Source organism: Peromyscus californicus, unplaced genomic scaffold (assembly GCF_007827085.1).
Source record: "Peromyscus californicus insignis strain IS unplaced genomic scaffold, ASM782708v3 Scaffold_11__1_contigs__length_118956290, whole genome shotgun sequence".
NCBI classification, from domain to species: domain Eukaryota; kingdom Metazoa; phylum Chordata; class Mammalia; order Rodentia; family Cricetidae; genus Peromyscus; species Peromyscus californicus.
In genome coordinates this window covers 26551498-26577002 of record NW_026294402.1, presented here as the reverse complement: position 1 = coordinate 26577002, position 25505 = coordinate 26551498, and the positions used below count along the sequence as shown (strand labels likewise).

The 25505-nt window shown below is 47.9% G+C and overlaps 1 protein-coding gene across 1 annotated transcript in view; it reads left to right on the top strand.

The window, feature by feature from the left end:
• The first annotated feature begins 18303 nt into the window (after nucleotides 1–18303).
• Nucleotides 18304–25505, top strand: part of St14 (ST14 transmembrane serine protease matriptase) — a 47007-nt gene continuing 39805 nt past the window's right edge. Inside the window, exon 1 of the mRNA XM_052755708.1 lies at nucleotides 18304–18637. Coding sequence (XP_052611668.1) covers nucleotides 18557–18637 — 81 coding nt within the window. The 5' untranslated portion in view covers nucleotides 18304–18556. The remainder of the gene's footprint in view (nucleotides 18638–25505) is intronic.

The following is a 25505-nucleotide window of genomic DNA, read 5'->3' as shown; positions in this document are numbered from 1 at the left end:
AAAGGAAGGAAAGCCTGCCTATGCAAAACTAAAGTCAGGCTGTCAATACTGACAAAAGACTTCCTGGGAACATGTCTATGGCTTTGGTTTCTGCCTTTAAGTAACTTGCCACTAGGAGGCCTCCTGTGCTCATTGACTTAGGTGTTAACTGCTCACAGAGCTGCTCACAGAGCTTTTTGTGCCCGAGCACTGTTAGTTAGCACCCAGTCTTCAATGCTCGGCTACTCCACAAGTCAATACATGTTATGATACGTGTAGTTATTAGGGTCATACCACATAGTCTGCATGTGGACATACATATGAGCAATCTTTCTCTGGACAGTGGGGTAGGGAGCGACCGTTGTATTAGTTTCCAAGCCAGGAAGCACCTCGGCTGAGTCTCTCAGCACCCCGCTCCTCTAACAGCCAACACCTCCCAGCTGCCTCTCCTATGATGTCCCCTCAGGTTGCTGCCCAAGAGTCATAGAGAGCACTTTATATTTGGAGTGAGTTTCTCTCAGAGTGCTCTAAAGAGATATCACTGGACCCTCTATTGCTGTCTGGGAAGCAACTTTGCCATTCATGATCTGATTCCGAATACAGCAGATCAGCTTTGTTTATTTAGTGCCTGTTGTCTGCCCACTGATTCTCAAGCTCGGTGGGGCTCGGTCATCTTCGCAAACCAACAACCCCTGTCCAAATTCCATCCCACTGGTGAGTTCTCCAAACTTCTCACCAGCACTCAGCCGACAATGGCATAGTCTTGGGAGACATTTAGAGCTCATAAGAGGACAGTGCACGACCCACATGGATTGGCTACAGCGGAAGTCGGATCAGAACACAAGAATTATTGCACTAGGCCCCTGTCTCTCTAACCCTGTACAGATTTACTTTGCATTCAGCAGGGCATGGACTCATTTAATTGAATTCTCCTTAAACTATAGAGGTAGCTGTATTTATGGTAGCCATATAGTGATTACATTTTCTAAGGAAACACCCACAGAAATGTAAATCAGGACCTGCCCTTTGACCTCTCCCTAGGAGGACAGCTCCCTCGTGGGTACAGAAAGAAACTTACTCATCTCCTGGTTTCTGCTTCGATGACTAAGCTGTGACTTCTGGGAATGTGGCCCTACCCACCTTGCAGTGAGCCTCAGGTGCTGGCTGCTCTGTAGGTGTGAAGGTCCTAGTTGCCTGTCTGCTCTCGACTGCAAATCCAAGACCAGCAGCTGAGGTCTGTGCCAGACCCAGGTATGTGGATGGTCTTTGGGCTTTCAGTTGCTGTGACAATGGATCCTCTTAGTTTAGAAGACACAGATTAGACTGTAATGAGTCCCTAAGATTCCAGAAGGTCCAAGGGGGCACACTCATAGGAACATACTGTCAAGTTCTTTTTTTTTTGGTTTTTCGAGACAGCGTTTCTCTGTGTAGTTTTGGTGCCTGTCCTGGATCTCACTCTGTAGACCAGGCTGGCCTCGAATTCACAGAGATCCGCCCGCCTCTGCCTCCCAAGTGCTGGGATTAAAGGCATGCGCCACCACTGCCCGGCCACTGTCAAGTTCTTATGAGAAGTCATGGACAAGGACAAAGCAGAAGTAAAGGGGACATAGTGATTTTAGTTGAAACACGACTACAATGTCACCTGCACCTAGAGGCAGAACCCAAGTCTGATTATGACCCCAGGACAAAGAGCAGAGTGGTCTTTATAAAACAGACCAGGGTCTCTTGCCTTTCTGCCTATGAAGTAGGGATGTCTTTTCTGTCCTCTCCATGCTGTCGATCACAGACTTCATGAGTTACTTCTGCTGTCCAGCAGCCCAGAGATTAGACAGACGTTACCTTTTCTCGAAAATCTTTGACGTGGCTTAGAGATGACTCGAGAAGTCTGTAGATTGCTGGCCAAGAAAATCCAGGTCTGGATAACAATTTTTGTTTTGGTTTTTTTGAGCCGGTTTCTCTGTGTAACAGCTCTGGCTGTCCTGCAACTCACAGAGATCCGCCTGCCTCTGGCTCCTGGGATCAAAGGTGTGCGCCACCACATCCAGCTTCTGGTTCCCAATTTTGAAGTCAGATGTTGGGTTGCAGTGGTCCACCCCTGTAATGCCAGCACTTGGGAGGCTGAGGCAGGAGGACCACTTCAAGTTCAAGGCCAGCCTGGTTTACATAGTGAGTTCAAGACCAACTTGGACTACATAAGAGACCCTGTCCAAAAAAAAGTATGTGTGTGGGTGTTTGTACATATGTTCATGTGTGGATGTGTGTGTGCACATATGTGTCTGTGCAAACGGAGGCCAGCATTTGATGTCTGATGCTGTGCGTATATGCTGTACTTGTGTACATGTTTGCAGAGGTCTGAAGACACCTAGGAGCTGGAGTTACAGAGTTTGAGAGCTGACCAACATGGATGCTAGCACCTGAACTCCAGTCCCCTGGAAGAACAGCAGGTGCTCCTGTAACTGCGGAGCTAGCGCGTTAGCCCGATCTGCGCTTGTTGTTGTCGTTTTGTTTGTTTGTTTGTGGAGACATCGTCTCTCACTGAACCTGCATCTCCCCTCTTTGGCTAGACTGGTCAATAAGCCTGGGAAATCCTTGGCCTCCCAGTGCTGGGGTCAGTGTGTGCTGCTGCTGTGCAAACACTGGGGACCAAAGTCAGATAGATGTCATGCTCCCATAGCAAGCACTTGGACAACCATTTTCCCACCTCCCCACTTTAAGTCAGTAACTGAGTAGAACCGAAAGAATCAATGAAATTTTTTAGTAAGCAGAACCACGTGAATATTTACATAGTTAGTTTTAAAGTATGTATGTGCCATATCCAAAATAGAAACCCAGGAGATAGAAAAGAGATGAAATAATTTTTCCCAAATAATTTACTTAAGGTGATCAAGCTTTTTGGATCCAGTAACATATTGTGCGTGCGTGCGTGCGTGCGTGCGTGCGTGCGTGCGTGCGTGCGTGTGTGTGTGTGTGTGTGCTTGCATGTGTGTGAGCAGAGAGAGAGGATAAAGCTACATAGACCAGGCTAGCCTCAAGCTCACAGCAATCCACTTGCTCCTGCCTCCCCGGTGGTGAGATTACACACGGTGCTGGCCAGAGTGGCTCCTGGGCTCACTCTCGTGTGTATGAGGCGGTGTACACTCCCGCAGCGCACTCTCTCCCTGTCTCACTGATCCATTGTTGATGTGGGTTTCCTTGGTTTTTATCTACTGCCCCCTTTCTGTCCTAGGATGTGACTTGCCTTGTCTTGGTGGTCTTGACACGTGAGTACTGGTTAGCTATTTTGTAAGGTGGTCCACTGTTGGAGTGTGTCTGTTTTTCTTGTAAAAAGCTTCGGGGTGGTGGTGGTGGTGGTGGTAGTTTTTTACTTTATTTCTTTGTTTGAGATCAAACCCAAGACCTTGTACACATTAAACAAATGCAGCTCTCTGAGCTTGAGACAAAAACCATATTGTCCACAGGACTCATCACAGTTGATGGTGACCTTGATCAGTGGGTAGCCTGGTGGTGTCAGACTTACCTACTTTAAAGTTCTTTACCTCCCCCACAATGTTGTCTTTGAGAAGATACTGTTACGTGTAGCCCATACTTAGAGTGGAGAGGAAGCGCTCCTGTTATGGCTTGAAAAGGGACGGGGAGTTTGAGACAGGGTCTGGTGTAGCTCAGGCTGACCTCAGATTTGTTACACAGATGTTTAACTCTGTTGCCTCCACCTCCCAAGTACTAGAATTATAGGCATGTTCCACCACTCCAGGTTTATATAGATCTGGAGATCAACCTTGAACTTTATGCTTGGTTGATGAGAACTCTGTCAAGTTTGGATCCTAAAAGGCTCATTTGTGATACTGTTGAGGCCTGGGAGGAGGAAGGTAGATCACTGGGGAAATGCCCTTGGGAGATACACCCCTTCCCCTCCCACCCTGCTACTTCCTGGCCTCTAGGTGGTGAGCAGACCTCCTCTGCTACATGCTTCCCAATGTGATGGGTTGTCCCGCCACAAGGCCAAGTGAGCATGGACTAAAACTGAACAAAAATAGTTCTTCCTCTGTAGAAGCTGTCCAGTGGGTATTTTGTCAGAGTGATATCATGCTGACTGTGCACTTCTTACTAATTTTTAACTTGAGTTTTTGACACCTTGAAATAGAGCAATTGGAGAGCCTGGTTCTAAGGTCAGGTTGTTGCAATGCTGTACTTGATCAAAACTGAAAGAACATTCTAGGTGGTGGTAGTGTTTCCACGGGTATCATATATGTCAGAACTTAGACACACATTTTATTGTGTATGAGTAATTCTGTAATATATTACTTGCTTTTCTGTTGCTGTGACGAAGTACCCAGACACAGAACAACTTAGATGAGAAATGCTTTGGTTCACAGTTTCAGAAGTGATGACATCCATTGTGGGGAAGGCAGTCAGGAAGTAGAGTGAACAGAAATGTAGTCAGGCTGTGAAATCTCAAACTCAGCCAGGCATGGTAGTCCATGCCTTTAGTTCTGGCACCTGAGAGACAGGGGCAGGTGCATCTCTGGGAATTCGAGGCCAGCCAGAGCTACACAGTGAGACTCCATATCAAAAACAAACCCCAGAGTTTGACCCCAGTGACATACTTCCTCCAGCAAGGAGGTTTCCATAACATTCCATAACATCCCTAAGTTTTGGGAACATACCTACACAGCACCACCAGCTGGGAGCCAAATGTTCAAACACTTGAGCCCATAGGGGACGTTTCATATTTAAACTGCAACACTCAATAAAGCTGGCTTCCTGTTTTTAAGGTAAAACAAGTGCTGGCGATAGAGAGCATTCATGAAAACGTGGTCCGTCACTGGCACCACCACATAAGTGAGACCTGCTTGTATTTTCAGCACTGGGTGGAGACAGGGAGGTCAGAAGTTTAAGGCCCTCCTTAGCTGTGTAGGGGGCTTGAGGCCAGCCTGGGCTCGAGACCCTGTCTCAAAACAAAAACAGGGTACTTCACAAAGACAGACTAGAAGGGATGATGGAGGGAAAGATGGCTAAGTGGCTAAAATCACAAACTGTTCCTGCAGAGCATCCAAGTTCAGTTCCCAGCATCTCCATTGAGCAGTTTGCAACTGTTTTTTATTACAGCCTGGGTGATCCAAGGTTTCTAGCGTCTGTATGCACTCAAATGCACACGTTGCACACACACAGAATTAAAAATAATCTTTTTAAAGGCTTGAAATTGCAAAAGACTCATGCTATTCCCAGCATCCTCTCTGCTTCCTGCTTGTGGGTCAAGGTGTGAGCTCTCAGCCGTTTCTGCCACCATGCTTTTGCTCTGGCATCTGAAGGCACAAGCCCAATTCAGTGCTTCCTTCTCTAAGCTAGCTGCCTTGGTCATGGTGTTTCGGCACAGCAAGAGAAAAGTAAGCTGAACACCTGGAAATTCAACCACCTTGAACACTTTACCACGAGGTGACCCTGTAAAGTGTTTTCTTGGTCAAGTCCAGTCTATTTAAAAAATATAGTGAAGCCAGGCATGGTGGTGGCACATGCCTTTAATCCCAGCCCTCGGGAAGCAGATCTGATCCTGAGTTGAAGGCCAGCCTGATCTACATAGTGAGTTCCAGGCTAGCCAGGACTGCTAGTGAGAACCTGTTTCATTGTGTGTGTGTGTGTGTGTGTGTGTGTGTGTGTGTGTGTGTGTGTGTGTGTGTGTTTAAAAACAGTGAAGCTGAGCTCTATAGTGTGGACCTGTTAGTCCCAGCTGTTCGGAACATTGAAGCAACAGGCTTACTTGAGCCCAGGAGTTGGAAACCATCATGGGCAATGAGATCCGATCACAATGATAATAAAGACTCTACACTTATTTTTTTTGTTTGTTTTTTGGTTTTTGTTTGTTTGTTTGTTTTGTTTTGTACTGTTCTCAAGAGTCTCATTATGTAGCTCTAGCTGGCCTGGAACTTAACTATGTAAACCAGGCTGGCTTGGAAACCACCAAGATCTGTGTCTTTCTGCTTCTGAGTGCTTGGGATCAGAGATGGGGCCATCACATCCTGGGGCACTTAATTTTTAAGCCTTATTAGTGATGTTAACCTTATTAGTTATACCTTCAGGTCCAACATACATTTTCATATGCACAACAGTATGATACTCTGCTATCCATGAGGAGTAAGTTCCAAGACCCCCAGTGGCTGCCTGAAACCACAGATAGTGCTAACACATTTCAAAAACGCTTCCTACCCACACATACCTGTTGCTGTGGTTTGGATCTTTATATCTCTCCAAGGCCATGTGTCTCTGGGTTGGCAGTACTGGGAAGTGATGGAATCCTCAAGAGTGAGGTCTACTGTCCCTGGAGCTTGAACTGCCTTGTGGGAACCCAATCCCCATGCTGGGTTGTCTTCCCCAACCTTGACGCAGGGGGAGGTGCTTGATCCTGTCTCAACTTAATGTGCCATGCTTTGTTGACGCCCATGGGAGGCCTGCTCCTTTCTGAATGGAGACAGAGAAGGAATGGATGGGGGAGGGATAGAAGGGAGGTGGAGGGAAGGAACAGGAGGGAAGGGAAACTGTAGTTGGTATGTAAAATAAATGAAAAAGTTTTAATTTAAAAAACAAAAACAAAAGAGGTCTAGTGGGAAGTCCTTAGGTCACTAAGGGCTGCCCCGAAGGGGATTGTGGGGATTGGCTTCCTTGTTTTTCTCTCCCTGGCTTGTCGTGCTTGAGCAGTTTTGCCTTTTCTTCAATTTGCTGCCTTTTTTTCCTTATAAGTTGATGTCCAGATATTTATCACAGTATAGAAAGCTGCCTAACATACTTATAATAAAGCTTAATTTATACCAGACAGTGGTGCGGCACACCTTTAATCCTAGCTCTTGGGAGGCAGAGGCAGGTGGATCTCCGTGAGTTCGAGGCCAGACTGGTCTACAAAGAGAGTTCCAGGACAGCCATGACAGTTACACACAGAAACTCTGTCTCGAGAAACTTTAAAAGGGGGGAAAAGTTCAATTTATTAGTTATGTACAGTAAGAGATAAGAATGGAAGTTGTAACTAATATAATTTGTTATACTGATATTCTCTCAGTACTGGACTCACCCTTTCTCTTGAGATGATGTGACGTAATGCAATGCCTGTGCGGTCAGTGGTGTGGGCGCTATGACAGTGGGTAAGGGCTCCTTTAACATAAGCACTGTGATACACCGGCGATTGCTCTAAGTAACTCAGTGGGAAAGTGGTGTACACAGTATTAGTGTGTGGGCAGTTGGATGACTCATGGGCTGGGAACGTAGCCAGGTTGGTAGAGTGCTTGCCTGGTCTGTAGGAAGTCCTGGACTCACTTCCCAGCACCACATAAACTAGGCGTGGTGGTGTGCACCTGTCATTAGAGCCCGAGTGGCAGAGGATAGTCAGCTCGGTTTCAGTTACAGAGCGCATCTGCGGCCAGCCTAGGCTATCCGAAACCCTGCATGAGTAAATAAAGTTTGAAGACAAATCACATGGTTCATATCCTAGGTGGGATGAAGTAGAAAGACTACTGCCCAAAATGGTGCACAATTTTAAATGACTTTTTTTTGTTTATGTAAGTTTTCATTTTGTATTTTCAAATCGCAGTTGACCAAGGATAACTAAAATGTCAGAAAGGGAAACTGAGGATACGGTGGGGGCGCTGTCAAGAAAGCTCCAGGGTCTTCATGGTTTAAAAAGTATTTGGGGGCTAAAGAGATGGCTCAGCAGCTAAGGGCACTAGTTAACTCTTCCAGAGGCCCTGGGTTCTATTCCTGGCACCCACGTGGTAACTTAAAACTGTAACTCCAGTCCCAGGGTATCCAACATGCCCTTCTGTATTGGGGGATTTATTAAGGCAACTCCACGTAGTTAAAAAGGCTTATTTTGGGGGGTAACTTCCAGCTAGTAAAGGGGTTGGTTACAGGATCTGGGAGAGGTGAGGTGCAGTTCAGCTGGATTCTCTGGAGAACTCAGCTCAGTCTACCATCCAGCAGCCAGGATTACCAGGGACCATTCGGCACATCCAGATCTCGTGTCTTAAGGGTCTCGCCCTGCCTAGGGGCAGGTCATAGGTAGGCCTGACAGTTACCGGAAGCCTCACTGGGGGTAGTACTTCCAGGTCAAAGCTGGAACAGCTACCCACTACACTTCTGTCCTCTACAGGGCTTCAGACATGCATGTGATTCACAGACATGTATACAGACAAAAGTGTGTGTGTGTATACATATCTACATATATGGATATATATTTGATAAATAAAATGGTAAAAAATTACGTGGCCATGGTTTGTTTGGTTGGTTGGTTTTTTTTTTTTTTTTTTTTTTGGTTTTTCGAGACAGGGTTTCTCTGTGTAGCTTTGCGCCTTTCCTGGAACTCACTTGGTAGCCCAGGCTGGCCTCAAACTCACAGAGATCCGCCTGGCTCTGCCTCCCGAGTGCTGGGATTAAAGGCGTGCGCCACCAACGCCCGGCGGTTTTTTGTTTTTTTAAGACAGGGTTTCTCTGTGTAACAGTCCTGGCTGTCTTGGAACTCCTTTTGTAGATCAGGCTGGCCTCGAACTCACAGAGATCCCCCTGCCTCCCGAGTGCAAGAATTAAAGGCATACGCCGCCCCACTGTCTGGCTTGGCCATGTTTTTTATCAAATGATAAGCATTTTCACCTAAGCACTGGTTGAAACATGTGAGCAAGTGACTCAGTGGACTTTGATTTTAATAAAGCCTACGTGGCACTGTGGACCAGGCAGTAGGCTACACCATAGCTACACATACTGCATGGTAGGAAGGATGAGCCTAGATATACTGATGCAGTAGACAGGGCAGGAGAAATCAGAGATGGGTAACATGGAATCGCCCAGGGTGAGATGCGTTTCTAGACAGGCTCTGAGAACAGATCCCAAGTGAGCATTGTAGCTGTGTTCACAGTCTCTCTGCTGGGACAATGCTCCAGATGAAACAGCTTCAAAAGAGGAAGGCCTTGTTTTGCTTCATGGTTTCAGAGCTCCACACCCAGTGGTTCTCAACCTTCCTAATGCTGCGACCCTTTAATACAGTTCCTCATGGTGTGGTGACCCCCAACCATAAAGCTATTGTGTTGCTTCTTCATAACTGTAATTTTGCTACTGTGGTATCTGATATGCAACCCCTGTGAAAAAGTTGTTTGACCCACAAGAGGGTCACGACCCACAGGTTGAGAACTTTTTCTAGCCCGTGGTTGTTTGGCCATTGTGCTTTGGGTCTATAGCAGCAGAGTACATCAAGGCAGGAGTGTGTGATGGAGGAAGCCTGTTCACTGGAAAGTGAAGGAGAGAGAGAACAGGGCTGGAGTCCCAGTATTCCCTTCAAGGGTGTGCCTCAATGGCCTAACTTCTCTATGCCCCACAAGCCAAAGGTCCCACCCCTCCTTATAGCACCACAAAATGAAATCATGCCTCAGCACAGGGGCCTTTGGGGACATTTGCAATACAAGCCATGGATCAGTGCATGTGCATTTATATAGCTTTGGACTCAACTCCGGCTTTCAAATTGTCCTCTTCTATTGGGGGAATTGGCACCGAGTCCTGACTAGACAGAGTTCTTGGCTTACATATATAGGCCACAGACCCAGTGAGACATGTCCAGGAGAGATTTTCAAGAGGTCTCAGGTGCTCAGGGAATCTGCTTTCCCAGAGTCAAGGAGGAAACACCTGGTTTTGTGGGCAGCAATGGCATCCTGGCTGGTGTCCAGATTCTGGACTCTGTGATGGATTGTGGTAGGAGCAGTTCAGTGTGGTGGACCTTGTTCCTGGCTGTTTCTTCCCCTCTTGCCTCTCTGGCTCTCCAAAACACTGTGTGACTCCCTTAGAATCATTTGATTATCCCCAGCCATGAAAAGTGAAACAGGAATTAGAAGGGTGGAGGGTGGGAAGGCAGGATAGAAGAGTAAGTACAGGGAGGGATGACTTACACTAAAGGCTCCTGAAAACGCCATATGGAAAGCTAGTACTGTAGAGGCTTTCTAAAATACATACAGACATATATACGTATATTTTTTTTAGTTCCTTTTTGGGTTTTTTTGTTTGGTTTTGGTTTTGGTTTTTCGAGACAGGGTTTCTCTGTGTAGCTTTGGTGCCTGTCTTGGATCTCGCGCTGTAGACTAGGCTGGCCTCGAACTCAGAGAGATCCCCCTGGCTCTGAGTGCTGGGATTAAAAGCGTGTGCCACCTTCGCCCAGCTGTGTTGTTATTTTTTTTTTTTAAGAGTTACCCTTTAACAGGAAAACAGCCTTTCCTAGATACCATAGGCTATCAAATGAAAGACACTGTTTGCCAGTTGTGGTGACACACACCTTTAATCACAATACTCAGAGGCAGAGGCAGGTAGATCTCTTTATTAGTTTGAGGCCACCTCTGGTCTACATAGTGAGCTCCAGGCCAACCAAGGCTACTTAGTGGGACCCTGTCTCAGAAATAAAGGTATAGGTTACATGTTTTCCAATTATTGGCCAGTGGGGTTCTATAGACCTCCCAAACATTATAGGCTATTGCCATTCTCTTGTTTACCTTCCAGAACTTAATGGTAAAGACCCTATTTTTTGAAGGTACCACATAAGTCATAGGACATTGAGAAATTAAGCTGGTACTGACCTAGAAGTTTCATTCAGCTTTTGTAGGTGCTACTGGAGCAGAAAAGTAATCAATAGTCTTACCCAGATGTGAATCTTAGGAGCTGCAAAAATGACCAACCTGGCATATGCCCACTGGCGCAAAAGTGGCATGATTGTTATGGGAGTTACCAACTACTTTTTTATTTGGATTTAGGACCCACTCCACAAGATGAAACTCATACATGGCACCATTCACAGGGTAGAACGTGGACTCTAGGAGAGAACTACAACTACGAAGTGGACATAGTATTAAACCACGTCCTAATGGCTTATTGCCACACCCATAGATTAGTGCATCTCCCAACCCTCCGTGGAGAAGCTTCTTTTGCAGTAGATGGTAATTAACATGGGGACACGCAACTGGTCATCATTGCCAGCATAAGAGACTTCAGAGTGCTCAGCTCTAAATGGGACATCTGTATCACACACAAAGACACCCCTCCCCAAGACTCCGGGGTCATGGTAGAAGAGTGGGTATAAAGTTTATAGGAGCCAGAGGCAGGGGATGACTGTAGCCAGGAGTGCTTCCTGGACACAGCAGGGCAGCTGCACACATGAATTCACAACCGTTGTGACAAGCACGCACAAGACCTCAGTATCCAGCCAGACGGAATCTGAGAATGGAGAAGAAAGGTCGTGAAGTCCCACCCATAGCTGAGGAGTTAGTTGGCAGTTGGTGGCTGCTGGGAGAATGGAAGTCAGTTCTCTTCAGGTACACAGCCTGAGAGTCTGCCCGTGCTCAGCAGATGGCCCTACACCCATGCACATATTGGCAGCATTAAGTGGACTTAGTGGGTTAGAAAAACAAACACGTGAAACTGGGCATGGGGAATTTGGGGGAGGGGAAATAGAGGAGCAACTGGAGGGATGGTAATGAGGGATGGACTTGACCGAAGCACGTGCTATGCATTTAAGAAATTCTCAGCCGGGCGGTGGTGGCGCACGCCTTTAATCCCAGCGCTCGGGAGGCAGAGGCAGGCGGATCTTTGTAAGTTCGAGGCCAGCATGGTCTACGGAGCGAGATCCAGGAAAGGCACAAAGCTGCACAGAGAAACCCTGTCTCGAAAAACCAAACCAAACAAAACAAAACAAAAATTCTCAAAAAAAAAAATTCTTACCAGGAAAAAAATTTCTGCCCCTCCCCTTTTCTTTGCTCACCTAATGCTCTGTGGTTTGTCCACTGGTGTGTGGGCAACACACCAAGGACAAGTTCTCTGGCCTCCCCTCCCCTCCCCCCCCCCCCCCCCCCCCCCCCCCACTCTCTGGAATGAGCAGTTTTAGTCCACTACATGCTTCCACCGTGCTATCACGTGTCACTACAGGCCCCAAAAGAATGCAGATATCTGACCACATACTGAAACAGTATGTCAGAATACAGCCAATAAAGCCGCCTTCTTCTTCATATGTCGATTATTGTCGGGTATTTTGTTGCAGTGCCAGAAAGCCACTAAATACCCTTGGGAGACACCAAAGAATCAATCTTTTAAACCAGCTCAATGAAGGAAGAGATGAGCAGAAGTTCCCTTACTATCTCCCTGCCTTCTGCACGTGCGCACGCGCGCGCGCGTGTGTGTGTGTGTGTGTGTGTATGTGTACACGAATGTGTGCGTGTATGTGCATGTGCAAACACTAATATTATCATGGGGGTAACTAAACAGATGTTGTGAAGACTTACTTTCTAAGTATTCCAACAAGTCAATAAACAGGAATGATGGGTTCAATATTACTGTTTCCACTCCCTAATGAATTAAAGCATGGAGCATACACTAGGAGACCAGAGGCAACCAGATAGGAATCCCATACTAAAATGCAAAACAAAACAAAAACAAAATAAAACACTCCTTGTAGGGGGCTGGAGAGATGGCTCAGTGGTTGAGAGCACTGTCTGCTCTTCCAGAGGACCTGGGTTCAATTCTCAGCACCCACATGGCAACTCAGGCCTGTCTGTAACTCCAGTTCCAGGGCTTCTGATACCCTCACACAGACATACATGCAGGCAAAACACCAATAAGCATAAAATAAAAATAAATTATTAAACAACAACAATAAAAACACTCCCTGTGAAATCAATTCTCTCCACAAAAGGAAGCAAACCTTTGGGCCTGCAAGATGGCCCATTGGGTAAGGGTGCTTGCAGCCAAGCTTCATGGCCTGAATTTGATCCCTCGAACCCACAGGGTGGGAGGAAAGAACAAATTTCAGTAGGTTGTCCTCTGTCTTTAACATATGTGCCACTGAGGCAGAACATTCGCACACATACAAAAGTAAACAAATGTGTAAGAACAGAGAGTAAGCCTTTGGTGAGTTTCTGGACAGGATGGTTTCTAGGGAAAACCAAGGTCCCTGGGAGCCCAGTGAATAGACTACACAATGAAAGGACAGACCGTGAGCAGAACTCGGCTGCAGGAGAGTCTGTACAGAAAACAATGGGGAACCTCAGTGAACACCTTGTAAAGGGGAAGCTAAAAACAAAACAAGATGGAGTAGGGCCAGATGTGATGCACACCTGTAATCCCAGCACTTGGGAGATGAGGGTAGGAGGGTGATGAATTTGAGGACAGCCTGCCTAAAATTAATAATAAAAACAGTAATAAGACCTTGTCTTTAAAAAAAAAAAGCCAAAAGTAGATGTTAACATGCAGAGATTCAGGTCCAGATTACCAAACTAAGTAAAGCCAAAGAAATAACCAGAGAAATTGGTACAGCAATTTCTCATAGTGGTGAGAGAAGAGATTGCTTTGGGGACAGATGTGTGATTTGAGGTGAAGCTGATGAAGTTCTGGAGGCTGTCAGGCATGGTGGCACATGTCTTTAATCCCAACACGCAGGAGAGGAAGACATGTAGGTCTCTGTGAGTTCCAGGCCAGCCTGGGCTACATAGTGAGACTCTATGTCAAACAAACAAACAAATAAACTAACCCACTAACTCTACAGGTAGAACCTAATCATATTCTAAAAAAGAAAAATGAAAGTTTTGGGTGTCTTATGCTATCTTCTGCATTTTCACTCTATTTATTGCTGAAAAGTTAGGTGATAACAGAAAACTGGAAAGTGTTTATTGACATTTTTCCATATTCACCTTTTAGTGACTATGGCTCATTGTGTGTGCTGTGGAGACAGGTGCTAATCCCTGCCTTTGGGAGTTCTGTGTGTCGAGAGGTGAGTGACTGGATGCACTCTGTCTTTGACTGTGATCCCGATAGATTGGACTTGGGATGGGGAATGTGCCTCTGTTGGTGGAATGCTTGCCTACAATGCAAGGAAGCCTGAGTTTGAATCCCAGCCTCACAAAGGAAACACGGATTAGCGTGGAGCAAAGTGTATAAAGCAAAGCCTTCCAGGAGGAATGTAGAGTTCACGGAGATGTTGGTCGAAGGAAGAAAGAGCAGATTGCAAGCATATTTTGGAAGTAGAACTTCCAAATCAGGCTGGTGATTGGTGCATTTGTTTTTTGTGGATGGGTGGGTGGGATAGGTAAAGGAAGATGTCAGCAATGCTTCTGGAACCGCCTGACTGAATAGATGGAACCACTTCCTGAGATGGACAGTCCAAAGCCACAGACAGACATGAGACGGTGTTCTGAAGTGAGTGGCTCAGCCCGTCTCAGGTTTCTAGAGCTTTCTCTTTTAGCTCATAGAACTACATAGGTCCCTTACCCATAGAAGACACTCATGTAGCTATTTGAACACAATGCATTCATTACAAATCCTGAGGAAGAGAGATGGCAGCCCAAGTCCTTCCTAGGGGTCACTGTGTGGGATCAAGGTATTGAGGACACTCTGTGCATGACAGAAGTTGTTTAGCCCTATGCTAATTAAGTTCAATCCATTTAGCTTAATCCTCATAAAATTACAATATGCTTTTGTTTCTAAACTGTAACTGGAGAAACTCAACAACAGCCTGAGCAAGGGCTTAATATACTGATATTTAGCTTCCTGGACTGCCATCACTCAGTCTGTTTTGCAACAGCATTTTGAGAGTCCTTATGTATAGCAGGAAGATAAAAATATACTATAAGGTGTGCAGCAATTTCAGGAAGAAGAGCTTCGTTGTGTGTAGATGTAACCAACCGTCTTATTAAATAAGAAACACAGAACCAATGCAAAGAAGAAAGCCAAGAGGTCAGAGCTAAGAGCTAAAACCTTACCCTTCCTCCTGCGGTGGTCCTACCTCACCGAAAGAGAGCTACTTCCTGTGTTAAAGTCTTTATAAAGACTTTTGGTTCTGCCTTCTCATTGGTTGTAAACCCAACCACATGACCGCCTCATCACTGCCTGTCTGTACAGACCTCCAAGTCTTCTATGGTTGGTATTGAGATTAAAGGCGTGTGTCTCCATGCTGGCTGTATCCCTGAACACACAGAGATCTACCTAGCTCTGCCTACCAAGTGCTGGGATTAAAGGCGTGCACCACCACTGCCGGCTTTCCTATGGCTTGCTAATAGCTCTGACACCCCGGCAACTTTATTTATTAACATACAAATAACATTTTAGTACAAAATAAAATATCACCATAGTTGTGCCTGGGGAAAATGTCACAGATCTGATGTGCCAGGTGAACTTGGGTTTCATCACGAGTAGGCAAAGTGGTTATGGTGAGCAAGGGGGGGTGCTGGAGACAAGTGGAGTGGTTTGTCACAGCCAGGGGCCAGGAAAGGAACAGGCAGAGTTAGCGTGGGGACACCTACACCGTTGGTGCTTAAAAAGTGCATTTGTACCACACAAAGCAACTTCCACAGGTAAGAGCGATAAATTGACCCTTCTTAGAGGAGACATAAAGACATGACTGAGGGGTCCTCATTCTGAGTTGTCTGTTCATTTTATTATTATTATTATTATTTGTTTATTTTTGGTTTTTTGAGACAGGGTTTCTCTGTGTAGCTTTGCGCCTTTCCTGGAACTCACTTGGTAGCCCAGGCTGGCCTCAGACTCACAGAGATCCACCTGCCTCTGCCTCCCGAGTGCTGGGATTAAAGGCGTGCGTCACCACTGCCCGGCTTGTCTGTTCATTTTGTATCTCTTCTACACCTTTTATTGCTTCAGGTTTTTCCTCTTCCTTGAAGGAGCATCCCTCAGACTTTCTGGTCCTATTGTCTTAACCAGTAACAGAGTCTTGGTGACTCTTAAGCTTGAGCTGGATCTCCACGCCATGGCTCTACCTTCCCATATCATCACCAGCTTAAGCAGGTGATTCAGCCAGAGTCAGGCCCGCATACATCCACCAAGTGACTTGCCCCGAAGACATGGATAAGTTGGAGAAACCCTTGGAGGGTCCTAGGAACGTGAACTCAACTTTCCCAGCAGGCACTGTGCTCTGAGAAATCCAGGGAGAGATGTTATAGCAGCCTTGGAGTAAGCCGATCCAGGATCAGCTGATGCAGGATCAGCCGATGCAGGATACGGAGGGACGTGGTGGGCAGTGGGGAAGGCACATGATAAAGGCTGGCTAAATGGTTGTGAGTTATCCTAGTACAGTGAGAGATGACAGGGTCTGCACGTTCCTCTGTGTGTGTGTGTGTGTGTGTGTGTGTGTGTGTAATGTTGGGTATCCAATCCATAAACACTCATATGATGCTACTCTATCACTGAGCTACACCCCAGGTTTGGGGTTTTAGACTGGCTGTTCTTGGGGTTCTTCATTGGCAATTTAGAGACAAAAGGACTTAACGTCATGCATATTTTTATTTTGTTTACTGAGACAGGGTCTCCCTATGTAACCTGGTTGGCTTGGAACTCACTGTGTAGACAAGGCTGGCCCTGTGTACCACCACACCCAGCTTATATATACTTTATAAGGATTAAACCAAACGGATTTAAGGTGTTAGCATAAAGTTTGCTCTGTCCTGTTGGAGGTCATGGAGATGTCATAGGTATGCACATGGGGGTGCATACCACAGGAAGATGACTCTTCCTCTGGATTTGCAATTTGTAGCATTGCCTTACATTCAACTGGCCACAGGGGTGCCTTTCACAGAGAAGATGCACATTTAGCTCTCTGAGATAAAGGATGAAACTCCAGGAACATGGGAGAGAATGTGAGTCATTCCTTTCACAACAGAATAGCAGGTTCAGTACAGTGACTACCTTTGAGTCTTTGCTGCCTCCAATCTGGCTGACTTTCAGTCATTCACTAATTAAAGGGTGTTGTGCCCATCGTAATCCAAAGCAGGGAGTTAGTTTTCCATATCTTCCATTTGGCTTCAGAATGCTCTGTAGGCAGTAGGGCAGCGGATTTGTTTTCCTGTGCATTAAATTGACATAACTCACACTTGGAGGACTTGGGCCAGTAAGACCCAGCAATGCAACAGCAGAGGTGCAGGCAGACCCAGTTCTGGCTCATAGGGAAAGAAGAGTCTCATGGCGGAACTTGTCTGTCCATCAAGATAGGACAGGCTGAGCCATCATGGTGGTGCACGCCTTTAATTGCAGCGCTTGGGAGGCAGAGGCAGGCGGATCTCTGTGAGTTCAAGGCCAGCCTGGTCTACAGATTGAGTTCCAGGACAGTCAGGGCTACACAGAAACCCTGTCTCACGGAAAAAAAAAAAAGAAAAGAAAAAAAGATAGGATAGACAGGTCTATGTCAGTAGACGCAACCACCAACTCTCATTGGTGTGATGTCACCAGAATTGCCACATCACTTATATCCAGAACACATCAGCACAGTCCCCACTCTGCTCATTGTAGCTGCTGAGGGACACAGATTCACGCAGCTTACATAATTTTAAGAAGATGGGTGAGTTCTGCATGGAAACTTGAGGATTGTTGATTTCAAAGTAGGGGTTTCAATTTTGTTCACTCCCCTTTCCCAAAGCGTAGGGCAGTGTCCAGCACATACTACAGGGTCTGCAGCTTTGGTTCACTATGCAAGACCGCAGAATGCCAGCAGAGAAGTACTCGGGCGGTTGCTAAAGTCGAGCGAGCATGTCTGATGGCTATTCTGGGAAGGCAGGCTTTCTCATCAGAGGTGAACTGTCAAGAAGGAAGGAGTAGGGGCCTGGAGGATGACTCAGCCAGTAAGGGCTCTTACTGCCAAGCCTAACCTTCCATCCCTAGAACCCACACGGTGGCAGGAGACAGTCCCCCGAGTCCCCCGAGTCCTTGCAAGTTGTTCTCTAACACACAAACGGAACAACTACTACAGAAAATTAAAGGGAGTGTAGAAAAAAAAAAGGGAGGAGGTTGACGAGCAAATGTTGGGATCCTTGGTGTCTAGGGGTCAGAAAGGATTACGAAAATACAGGAAAGGCGCTTTTCAAGAGGGATCTACAGTCAGTATGTGACAGTTGGAGGATGACTCTGAGGACCTGCTGTCATTTCTCTGGGCACAGGTCACTGTCAGGGCCTTCCACAGCGAAGAGGCTGCCTCTGTCCCCAGGAGGAGGAAGGGCCTTGGGTCCCTGGCACATGGCACACAGGGAAGGCCGGGTCTTGCAGCAGCTGGCTCGGGTTTTAGGGGGGACACAGGCATCTCTGGCAAGATGATGGCTTGTAGGGAAAGGTCCAGGGGAGAGAGATGAAAATTGCGTAAGGCGATGGTGGAGAGATGGTCAGTATCAAAGGGCGGCGGCGAGGAAGGGCTGGGCTCCAGGAGAAAGAGCCACCTGTGAGAAAGAGGAAAGCGCCAGAGCTTCGCAGTGTTCCTTGTCGGGGTTCTGGCCGGAGGGGAGGAGCTTCCTAGGGGGCATGGCGGAAGGCGGGGCCGGCCGCAACAGGTGTACGGGCGCGGATGCTGGCTGGCTGGCGGGGCGGGCCGATCGGAGAGGCCACACCCTGAAACTACCTGCGCGGGGAGGAAGGATGAGAACGGGAGCCTCCGCCGCCGGCTGGGCGCGCTGGGCCTGCCCCGGAACTTGGCCCGTACCACCCCTCGCGCCCCGCGTCCCTCGTGTCCCCAACGCCCCGCGGGCCATGGTAGTCGGCTGCCCGCAGAGACCACGCGTGTGAGACCGGCGATCGGGCCGCCGAGACCATGGGGAACAATCGGGGCCGCAAGGCCGGAGGGGGCTCGAAGGACATCGGCGCGGGACTCAAGTACAGCTCCCGGATAGAGGTGGGCAAAGGCCGGGGACCCGGGGCCGGGCGTCCACAGTTCGGGTCCTCGCGCACCGGCACCTGCGCGCGGCCCTCGGTTTCGCCCGAGCTCCGCTCTTCGGCCCGTAGTTGGCCCGGGCTTGGGCGCACAGGTGGAATTTCCTGTTCGGTGGGTGCCTGGCCGCTGGTAGCAGGGCGGGGCTGGCCGGACCTCGGCCCCAGATCAGCCTTGCGCCGGCCACCGAGGAGGCGGGAAGCCCCGGGGCCCGGAGGCATCGGGGCGCTCCTCCGGCCTCCTGCCCTCTCCCTGGCTTGAAAAAGAGGACCTCCGTGGGGGTCTCCATTGTTCTGGGTTATCAGTGCTCTGAGTGGGTGATCTGGGCTATGGCAAGGACATATCCGTGGACTGGAGAAGACTTGTCTGGCTTTGGCCTCTGCAGAAACTCATTTTAGTCTTCCTGGTCAAAACGGCGCTTTGGAACTTTGGTAGGGGTAATCTCTGAACAGAATTTTGTCCACACAGAGCGTGGAGCTGAGGGCTTGTTGGCCCTGGAGCAGGTGGCTGTCTGGGCAGTGGTGAGGGAGGCTCTGTCTTGAGACTTTTTTGGGAAGATACTGAAGCAGGAAGCAGAAGCGTGGACAAGTCTCTTGAAAGACCTCAAAAGCATGATACTTCACCGTACACAGGGTGAGGGAGGGCGTTAGTCACCTTACTGAAGGACACACACGGGGTGGGGTGGGGGGCAGTGCTCTGGTGGAACTAGCAGCCAGGTATTTCCTGAACCGCAGCAACAGACTAGTGAGCGAGGCTTGTTGCTCTGGCAGAGGCAGTTTCCTGGAGCCTAGCTTCCCCTTCCGACACTTGCGCTCACGTACCCTGTCTGCAGTGACTTGCAGAAGCCCAGGTCTAGGGGGCCTGCTGCCTCCGCTTTTCTGTTCCTTGTGGCCGGAGTCCCTGTAGCCTGTGCTTCAGCCCTGCTGGGAGATGCATTCCGGCATCTGCCACCTGCCGCCGCCTTCACTTCCTTTCTGTAGTTGGGATGTTTGTGAATCCTTAGTAATTGCCTGCTTGGGGCTCCTGCTTCCTCGGCAGGTAGCCTGCTGTATGGTGTTCAGTTTCTGGACAGTTTTTCTCCCCGTCCAAGTTTGCCCTACCTGATTTCCCTTTCAAGGACTGTTGCTGATACTGAAAGTGGGTCCTCTGGGGGCTGAACTCAGTCTCCTCTTCGGACTACCAGTCCATTCCTCCCTCCCCCCCCCCCGGGGAGGGGGCGGCACAAAGTTCCTCCCCAACTGGAGGCAGGGTGGGGCTCACCTCTCTGGTCCCTGGGCTTCTGCTGGATTACTATTCACCAGGAACTCCACTTTGTCTTCCCCCTAGGTCCTCATTCATCCCTTCTCCACCCCTTGGGTTACTCCTACTTCATTTCTGCTGGTTTCTTTCTCGTAAATGATTTACTCTGTCTTTTTACCAGCCATGCCGGGCTAGGCATTCACTACCCTAGGGAGCTCTCAGAGACCAATATGATGTGATTGATTCCTTTAAGGAACTTACAGTCTTGCGAGACATGTGAACAGACACACACAAAGTTTGTCATGAGGCAGTGTGTCTGCGAGAGAGTAGCCAGTCACAGCTCACTTTCACATCTCCAGGAAGTCTTCAAGTATGCCTCTCACCCGAGGTTTGATTGTACTTCCCTGGCATCACTCAGCAGTGCCCCTTTACAGTTGGGGTCTGCAGATCCACCTTGGCACATTTTCTGACCAGTCTTTATGGCTGCTGCCTCTTGGGTAGCTCCTGTCACAGAGCCTGGCTCAGGTCATGCTGGGTCCCAGGGCAAACACTACCACAGCCTTTGTGTTCTTTGTGTCTTGATCGCCTCCTTCCCAAGGCTGATTATGCTGGTGCCTGATCTCCCTCATGGCGCCAGTGGAAGGTAGGAGTTACTCTGCTGCATTGTTTGCCCTGTTGCATGTATATTGGGACTGTGTGCCCTGCCCAGGTATGAGCAGATGTGCCGATGCCAGATGTTATGGCCGCTAATGAGAACGGAGAAGTTGGTCTCACTGAATAGCTAAGTCTATGTTGAGTGTTTGATGATGGCTGTGAAGTTGCCCTGACATAATGCATATATGATCAGTAATGATTTCCTTAGGTGAGACTCAGTGTTCCATAACTACAGAGAGGCAGATTGGGAACCTAGATGCTGTGGGTCAAAATAAGGTGTCTGGGAGCTAGACCTTCCAACCCTGAATATTTAGAGTCATCTGTTAATTGGTCAAACATTCACCCATTCATTCAGTCACTCATTTGCATAACAGGTATTTACTGAGTCCCCAGTGACCAAGCACGTGCCTGGTATTGAGAAGGATCCAAATCACAGTCCATGCCTTCAGGGCCGCTGTGGGTAGTACGGACAAGCACAGAGTGGGCATTTAGTTGCCCGGTGGTGCTGGCATACGCCTTTAATCCCAGCACTTGGGAGGCAGAGGCAGGCAGCCTGATCCACATCGTGAGTTCCAGGACAGCCAGTGCTACACAGAGAAACCCTGTCTTGAGAAAGAAAAAAAAAAGAAAGAAAGAAAAAAGAAAGGCATCTGTTTAGCCTAAGCTGGAATTGCTAGGGCAGATGAATTGGACTGCAGGCATCTGTGATATGGTGACAGGGGGGACAACATGGAACCAAAGTCCAGGGCTGCCACTGTCTAGCCAGGTGGTGTGAGATGTTATCCAGTCCCAGTTAACCTCAGTTTTCCTGGCTATGAAATGGGATGGCATGTATGACCCACGTTTGTTGCTAAGATTCATAGGAATACTTTGCATAGGAAACCTTTGTAAACTGCAGTGGTTTCAGATCAAGCAATAGGAGTTTTTGAGCTTAAAAGTCCCTGAGACCACTGGGAAGGTGATTTATTTGGGGGATGCAAAGCAGGAGAGCCTCCACTTTAAATGGGTTCCTGACTTTGCGGAAGTGCTGAGATGCCCGGCTGGACACTGGGTGATGCACTCCAGAGGGTGTGCTGCAGCCACACCCCCAGATATAGGCCATCTTCCTGAGCTCTCTCATTTGCCAACCTCCCCCCCCCCCCCCAGCTTCTATGAAAAAGATCCCTTTTTGACAAAAACATGAGTGGCCTGCTCACCCTATTTCCATTGGATCCTTTTCGTCTCTCACCAGGCAAAATGCGCCTGTAGAGACCTTTCTTTGTTCTCCTAAGTGCTGGGTGCTGGGTGAGGGAGAGAACAGAGGAGGCATCCAGCACTGAGTCTGCAAGAGTGTTGCGTGGGTGGGGAACAGGTGCTGGCAGTGGAGAGGAAGGCTGTTTTCTCTAGGGGGCATTAGCGGTCCCACCCTGGGTCATAGGAGCATCTGAGATTGCCACCCTCATTTAGGAATCTGGAAACCTGAGGCAGAGCGGACCACTGTCCTTTGAGAGTTGCTTGTGTGTGACTGAGTCTCCTGTTCCCAGGGGGTTTGTTTAGGGCCATCTGTGGCTAAGGTGTCGTCACAGACTGTGGAAGGAGAAGCAGTCTTGCTCCCTCCCTCAACCTGGTCTCTGTGGACAGCAGTCTCAGAGTGTTGTGGTCCTGGAGTTCCCCTGGTATCTGTTTGCTCTCTAGTGTGTGGTCCTGCCCGGGCTCTTGACTTTTCTCTCCTAAATGGGAGGGAGAACAGAACAGAGTCCCCAGAGAGTCCAGGTCTTAAAGATACTATCTGTTTCTCTATGGTGACCACAGGGCTGGGTCATCTGGGGCCCTAGCTGTTGCTGCTAGTACTTGGGAGCCTATGCTATCCCCTCAGAGGTCACAGTGTCCCTCTGTATCCAAGAGAGATTGCTTCCAGCACTCTCCTGGATCCCAGAATCTGAAGTGCTCAAGCACCTTAGGTAAGGTGGCACTGCACATCCATGATTGGATTCACTGTAGGGAGACAGTCCGAGAACTTGGTCATTAGGAGGTCTGGTCAGTGTGCAAAGGTTGATTGTACAAGCTGACATGGTGTGTGTAGCCAGCCACAGACTGGGGCTGTGTAGATACTGTTGTACATGATAGTCTTTGTTTTGTGGAGTTTGACTATTCACATATAATCCAAACACATGCCCGTGTACTTCAGGTCATCTCTAAATTACTTATAGTATAAAACACAATGTAAATAGTCATTAAACTAGAGGTAAATGTCAGTGCCTGTTCCCTACAGATACAATTTTTATTTAATTATTTATTAAATATTTCTTGTGTTGATATATTTGTGTACCCTAATAAACTTATCTGGAGATCAGAGGACAGAGCCAGCCACTAGAGGTGGCTCAGCAATTAAGAGCACTGACTGATGTTCCAGAGGAATCGGGTTCAATTCCCAGGTAGTCCGGAGTGCAATCATGCCAGGATAGAAGTAAATAAATGAATAAATAAAAGGAGGAAGGGACCACGTGACCTCTCTCTCCTCTCTCCAAAAAAAAAAAAAAAAGTGACATGGCTGGATGGAGAATGGTATATAAGGCGTGAGGAGACAGGAACTGAGCAGCAGTTCACCTGAGACCCTCAGGGGTGAGGACTCAGAGGCTTTCAGTCTGAGGATTTGTGGAAACGGTATCGGCTGAGGAGCTGGCGAGGTGAGGTTGGCTGGGGCTTGTTCTGCTTCTCTGATCTTTCAGCTCTCACCCCAATATCTGGCTGCATTTTTTTGTTTTTTTTTTTTAAATTAATAAGACCGTTTAGCGATTTGTGGTACAATTTCTATTTGTCAGTAGTTGCTTGCAGTGCTAAAGATTAAATACAGGGCTTTGTGCTCGTGGGGCAACTGTCCTGCCTCTGGTCCTTGTTGACAACTTTTCTAGCAGCAGGTCTACACTAAAAATTCCTCTGAGGTGCGCATTTTCCTATTTCGCCATTCTGGCTGAACTTGGTGGTACAACAGGTTTCCTCTGGAAGTTTTGTGGTTGTTATCTAACTGGTCAGAATCTCAGATCTCTGCCCGTGGTCCCTGCCGGTGATGCTGAGGTATAATGGTTATCAAGGTGGGGATGGAGGAAAGGTGGAGGATCCCTTTCTGCCCTTGCCTAAATATGTGCGCTTCAGTCCGTTGTCTGACTCCCCACAGTGTTGATGTGGAGAAACTAAAAGCAGAGTTTACAGATGAAAACTCTGAGGCACAAAGGCCTTGTGTAAACTGCCCAAAGGCAGTGGGAGGTAGAGCAAGATTTCAGACCTTGATCTGAGTGACTTCAAAGTCCAGGAGCTTCACCACAATGCTATTATAAAATTGTGTTCCAAAGACAGGGGTGATTGACGCAGATCCCCAGCAAATCCCAGAACACATCATTAGGGCGTTGGGAGCACATAAAAAAAAGAAGTGCTGATCACCAGGCGCCAGCACGAGTGCACCCAAGTCGTGTCTCTCCAAACCTGTCTGGTTTGCCTTTTGATGGGCTGAGTTAGCCGGGAGACTAGGAGCACCGCAGATGTGACTTCCACACGGCTGTCCACAAAATGTACATGGCATGTTCATTTACTATGTGCAAAATGAAAAATCATGGTGCAATTTTAAATTGAAAAGCAATTCACCCAACCCAGGCTGACAAGTCAGAGCAGTGCGTTTCCTTTGCCTTGTTCCACTCCTCACTCGGTTCATGAATTTTCTCCCGTTTGTGGTGCACAAGCCATTAGTCTGGCAAAGGCAGAGTAGCGATCCTGTCCTCCGGGCACCACGGAGGTCCGGGGACTGGGGGGCTCATGGTTGGATCGGTTTGTGAATGATTGAACATCTGTGCTACAGACGGTCCCTCTGGATGGTGACCTTCCGGCTGCCCCTTCCGGGCACTGTGACTTTTCCTCTTTAGTAACAATTCAGATGGGACATGCAGACTTGGGACATTCACCTCCTGGCTTCTGTACATGACACTAACCTGGGAGGGAAAGGCCGATGGCACTGATGGTTTCATGATGAGTCAGAAGGAGCGAGCTAGCCCTCTGGATGGGTTGCCGAAACGGAACGTGTCCTTCTGGGTCTGGAGGAAACGCCACCCACGCGGCACCATTCTCCCCGGCGGAACCAGAAGCCGCCTCCCTCCGTGGCCCAGGGTGAGGAGTCTACTCCACCCCAGTAACGTCCAGAGTTTTGAGGTGACAGTGATCTTACCACAGGCCAGGGATGTTGTTTGTCATGTGGCTGTCCCAAATCTAAAGCAGGGGTTTTTGTTTTCTTCCCAGACCGTATTTATTTAGATCTATTAAAGAATATTAAAGGACCAGTGAGCAGCTCAGCAGGTAAAGGCACTTGCCAAACAAGCCTGATGGTCACAGTTTTATTCCTGAAACTTACAAAAGCTTCATGTAGTGGCTCATATCTGTAATCCTAACACTCCTCCTGTGATATAGAAGGTGGAGATAGAAAAAAATTCCCTGAAGCTAGAGGGCCAGCTAACCTGCAATACATCATCACATAACAGAAAACAAAAAAGATCCCGCTGAAATAAGATGGGATGAACCGACTCCCACACCTGCACCATGGCTCAGGTACACACACACACACACACACACACACACACACACACACACACAAAATAAATAAAATAAAAAATTAAAATATGGGGCTGGAGAGATGGCTCAGAGGTTAAGAGCACTGGCTGCTCTTCCAGAGGTCCTGAGTTCAATTCCCAGCAACCATATGGTGGCTCACAACCATCTGTAATGAGATCTGGTGCCCTCTTCTGGCCTGCAGGCATACATGCAGGCAGGACACTATATACATAATAAATAAATAAATCTTTAAAAAAAAAAAAAAAAAAATTAAAATATTATTAAAAGGCTAAGAAACTGTGATATATATTCAGAGAAAATATGGTCTCAACCCAGATAGCCAGAGTTTCTTTTTAAATGATTTATT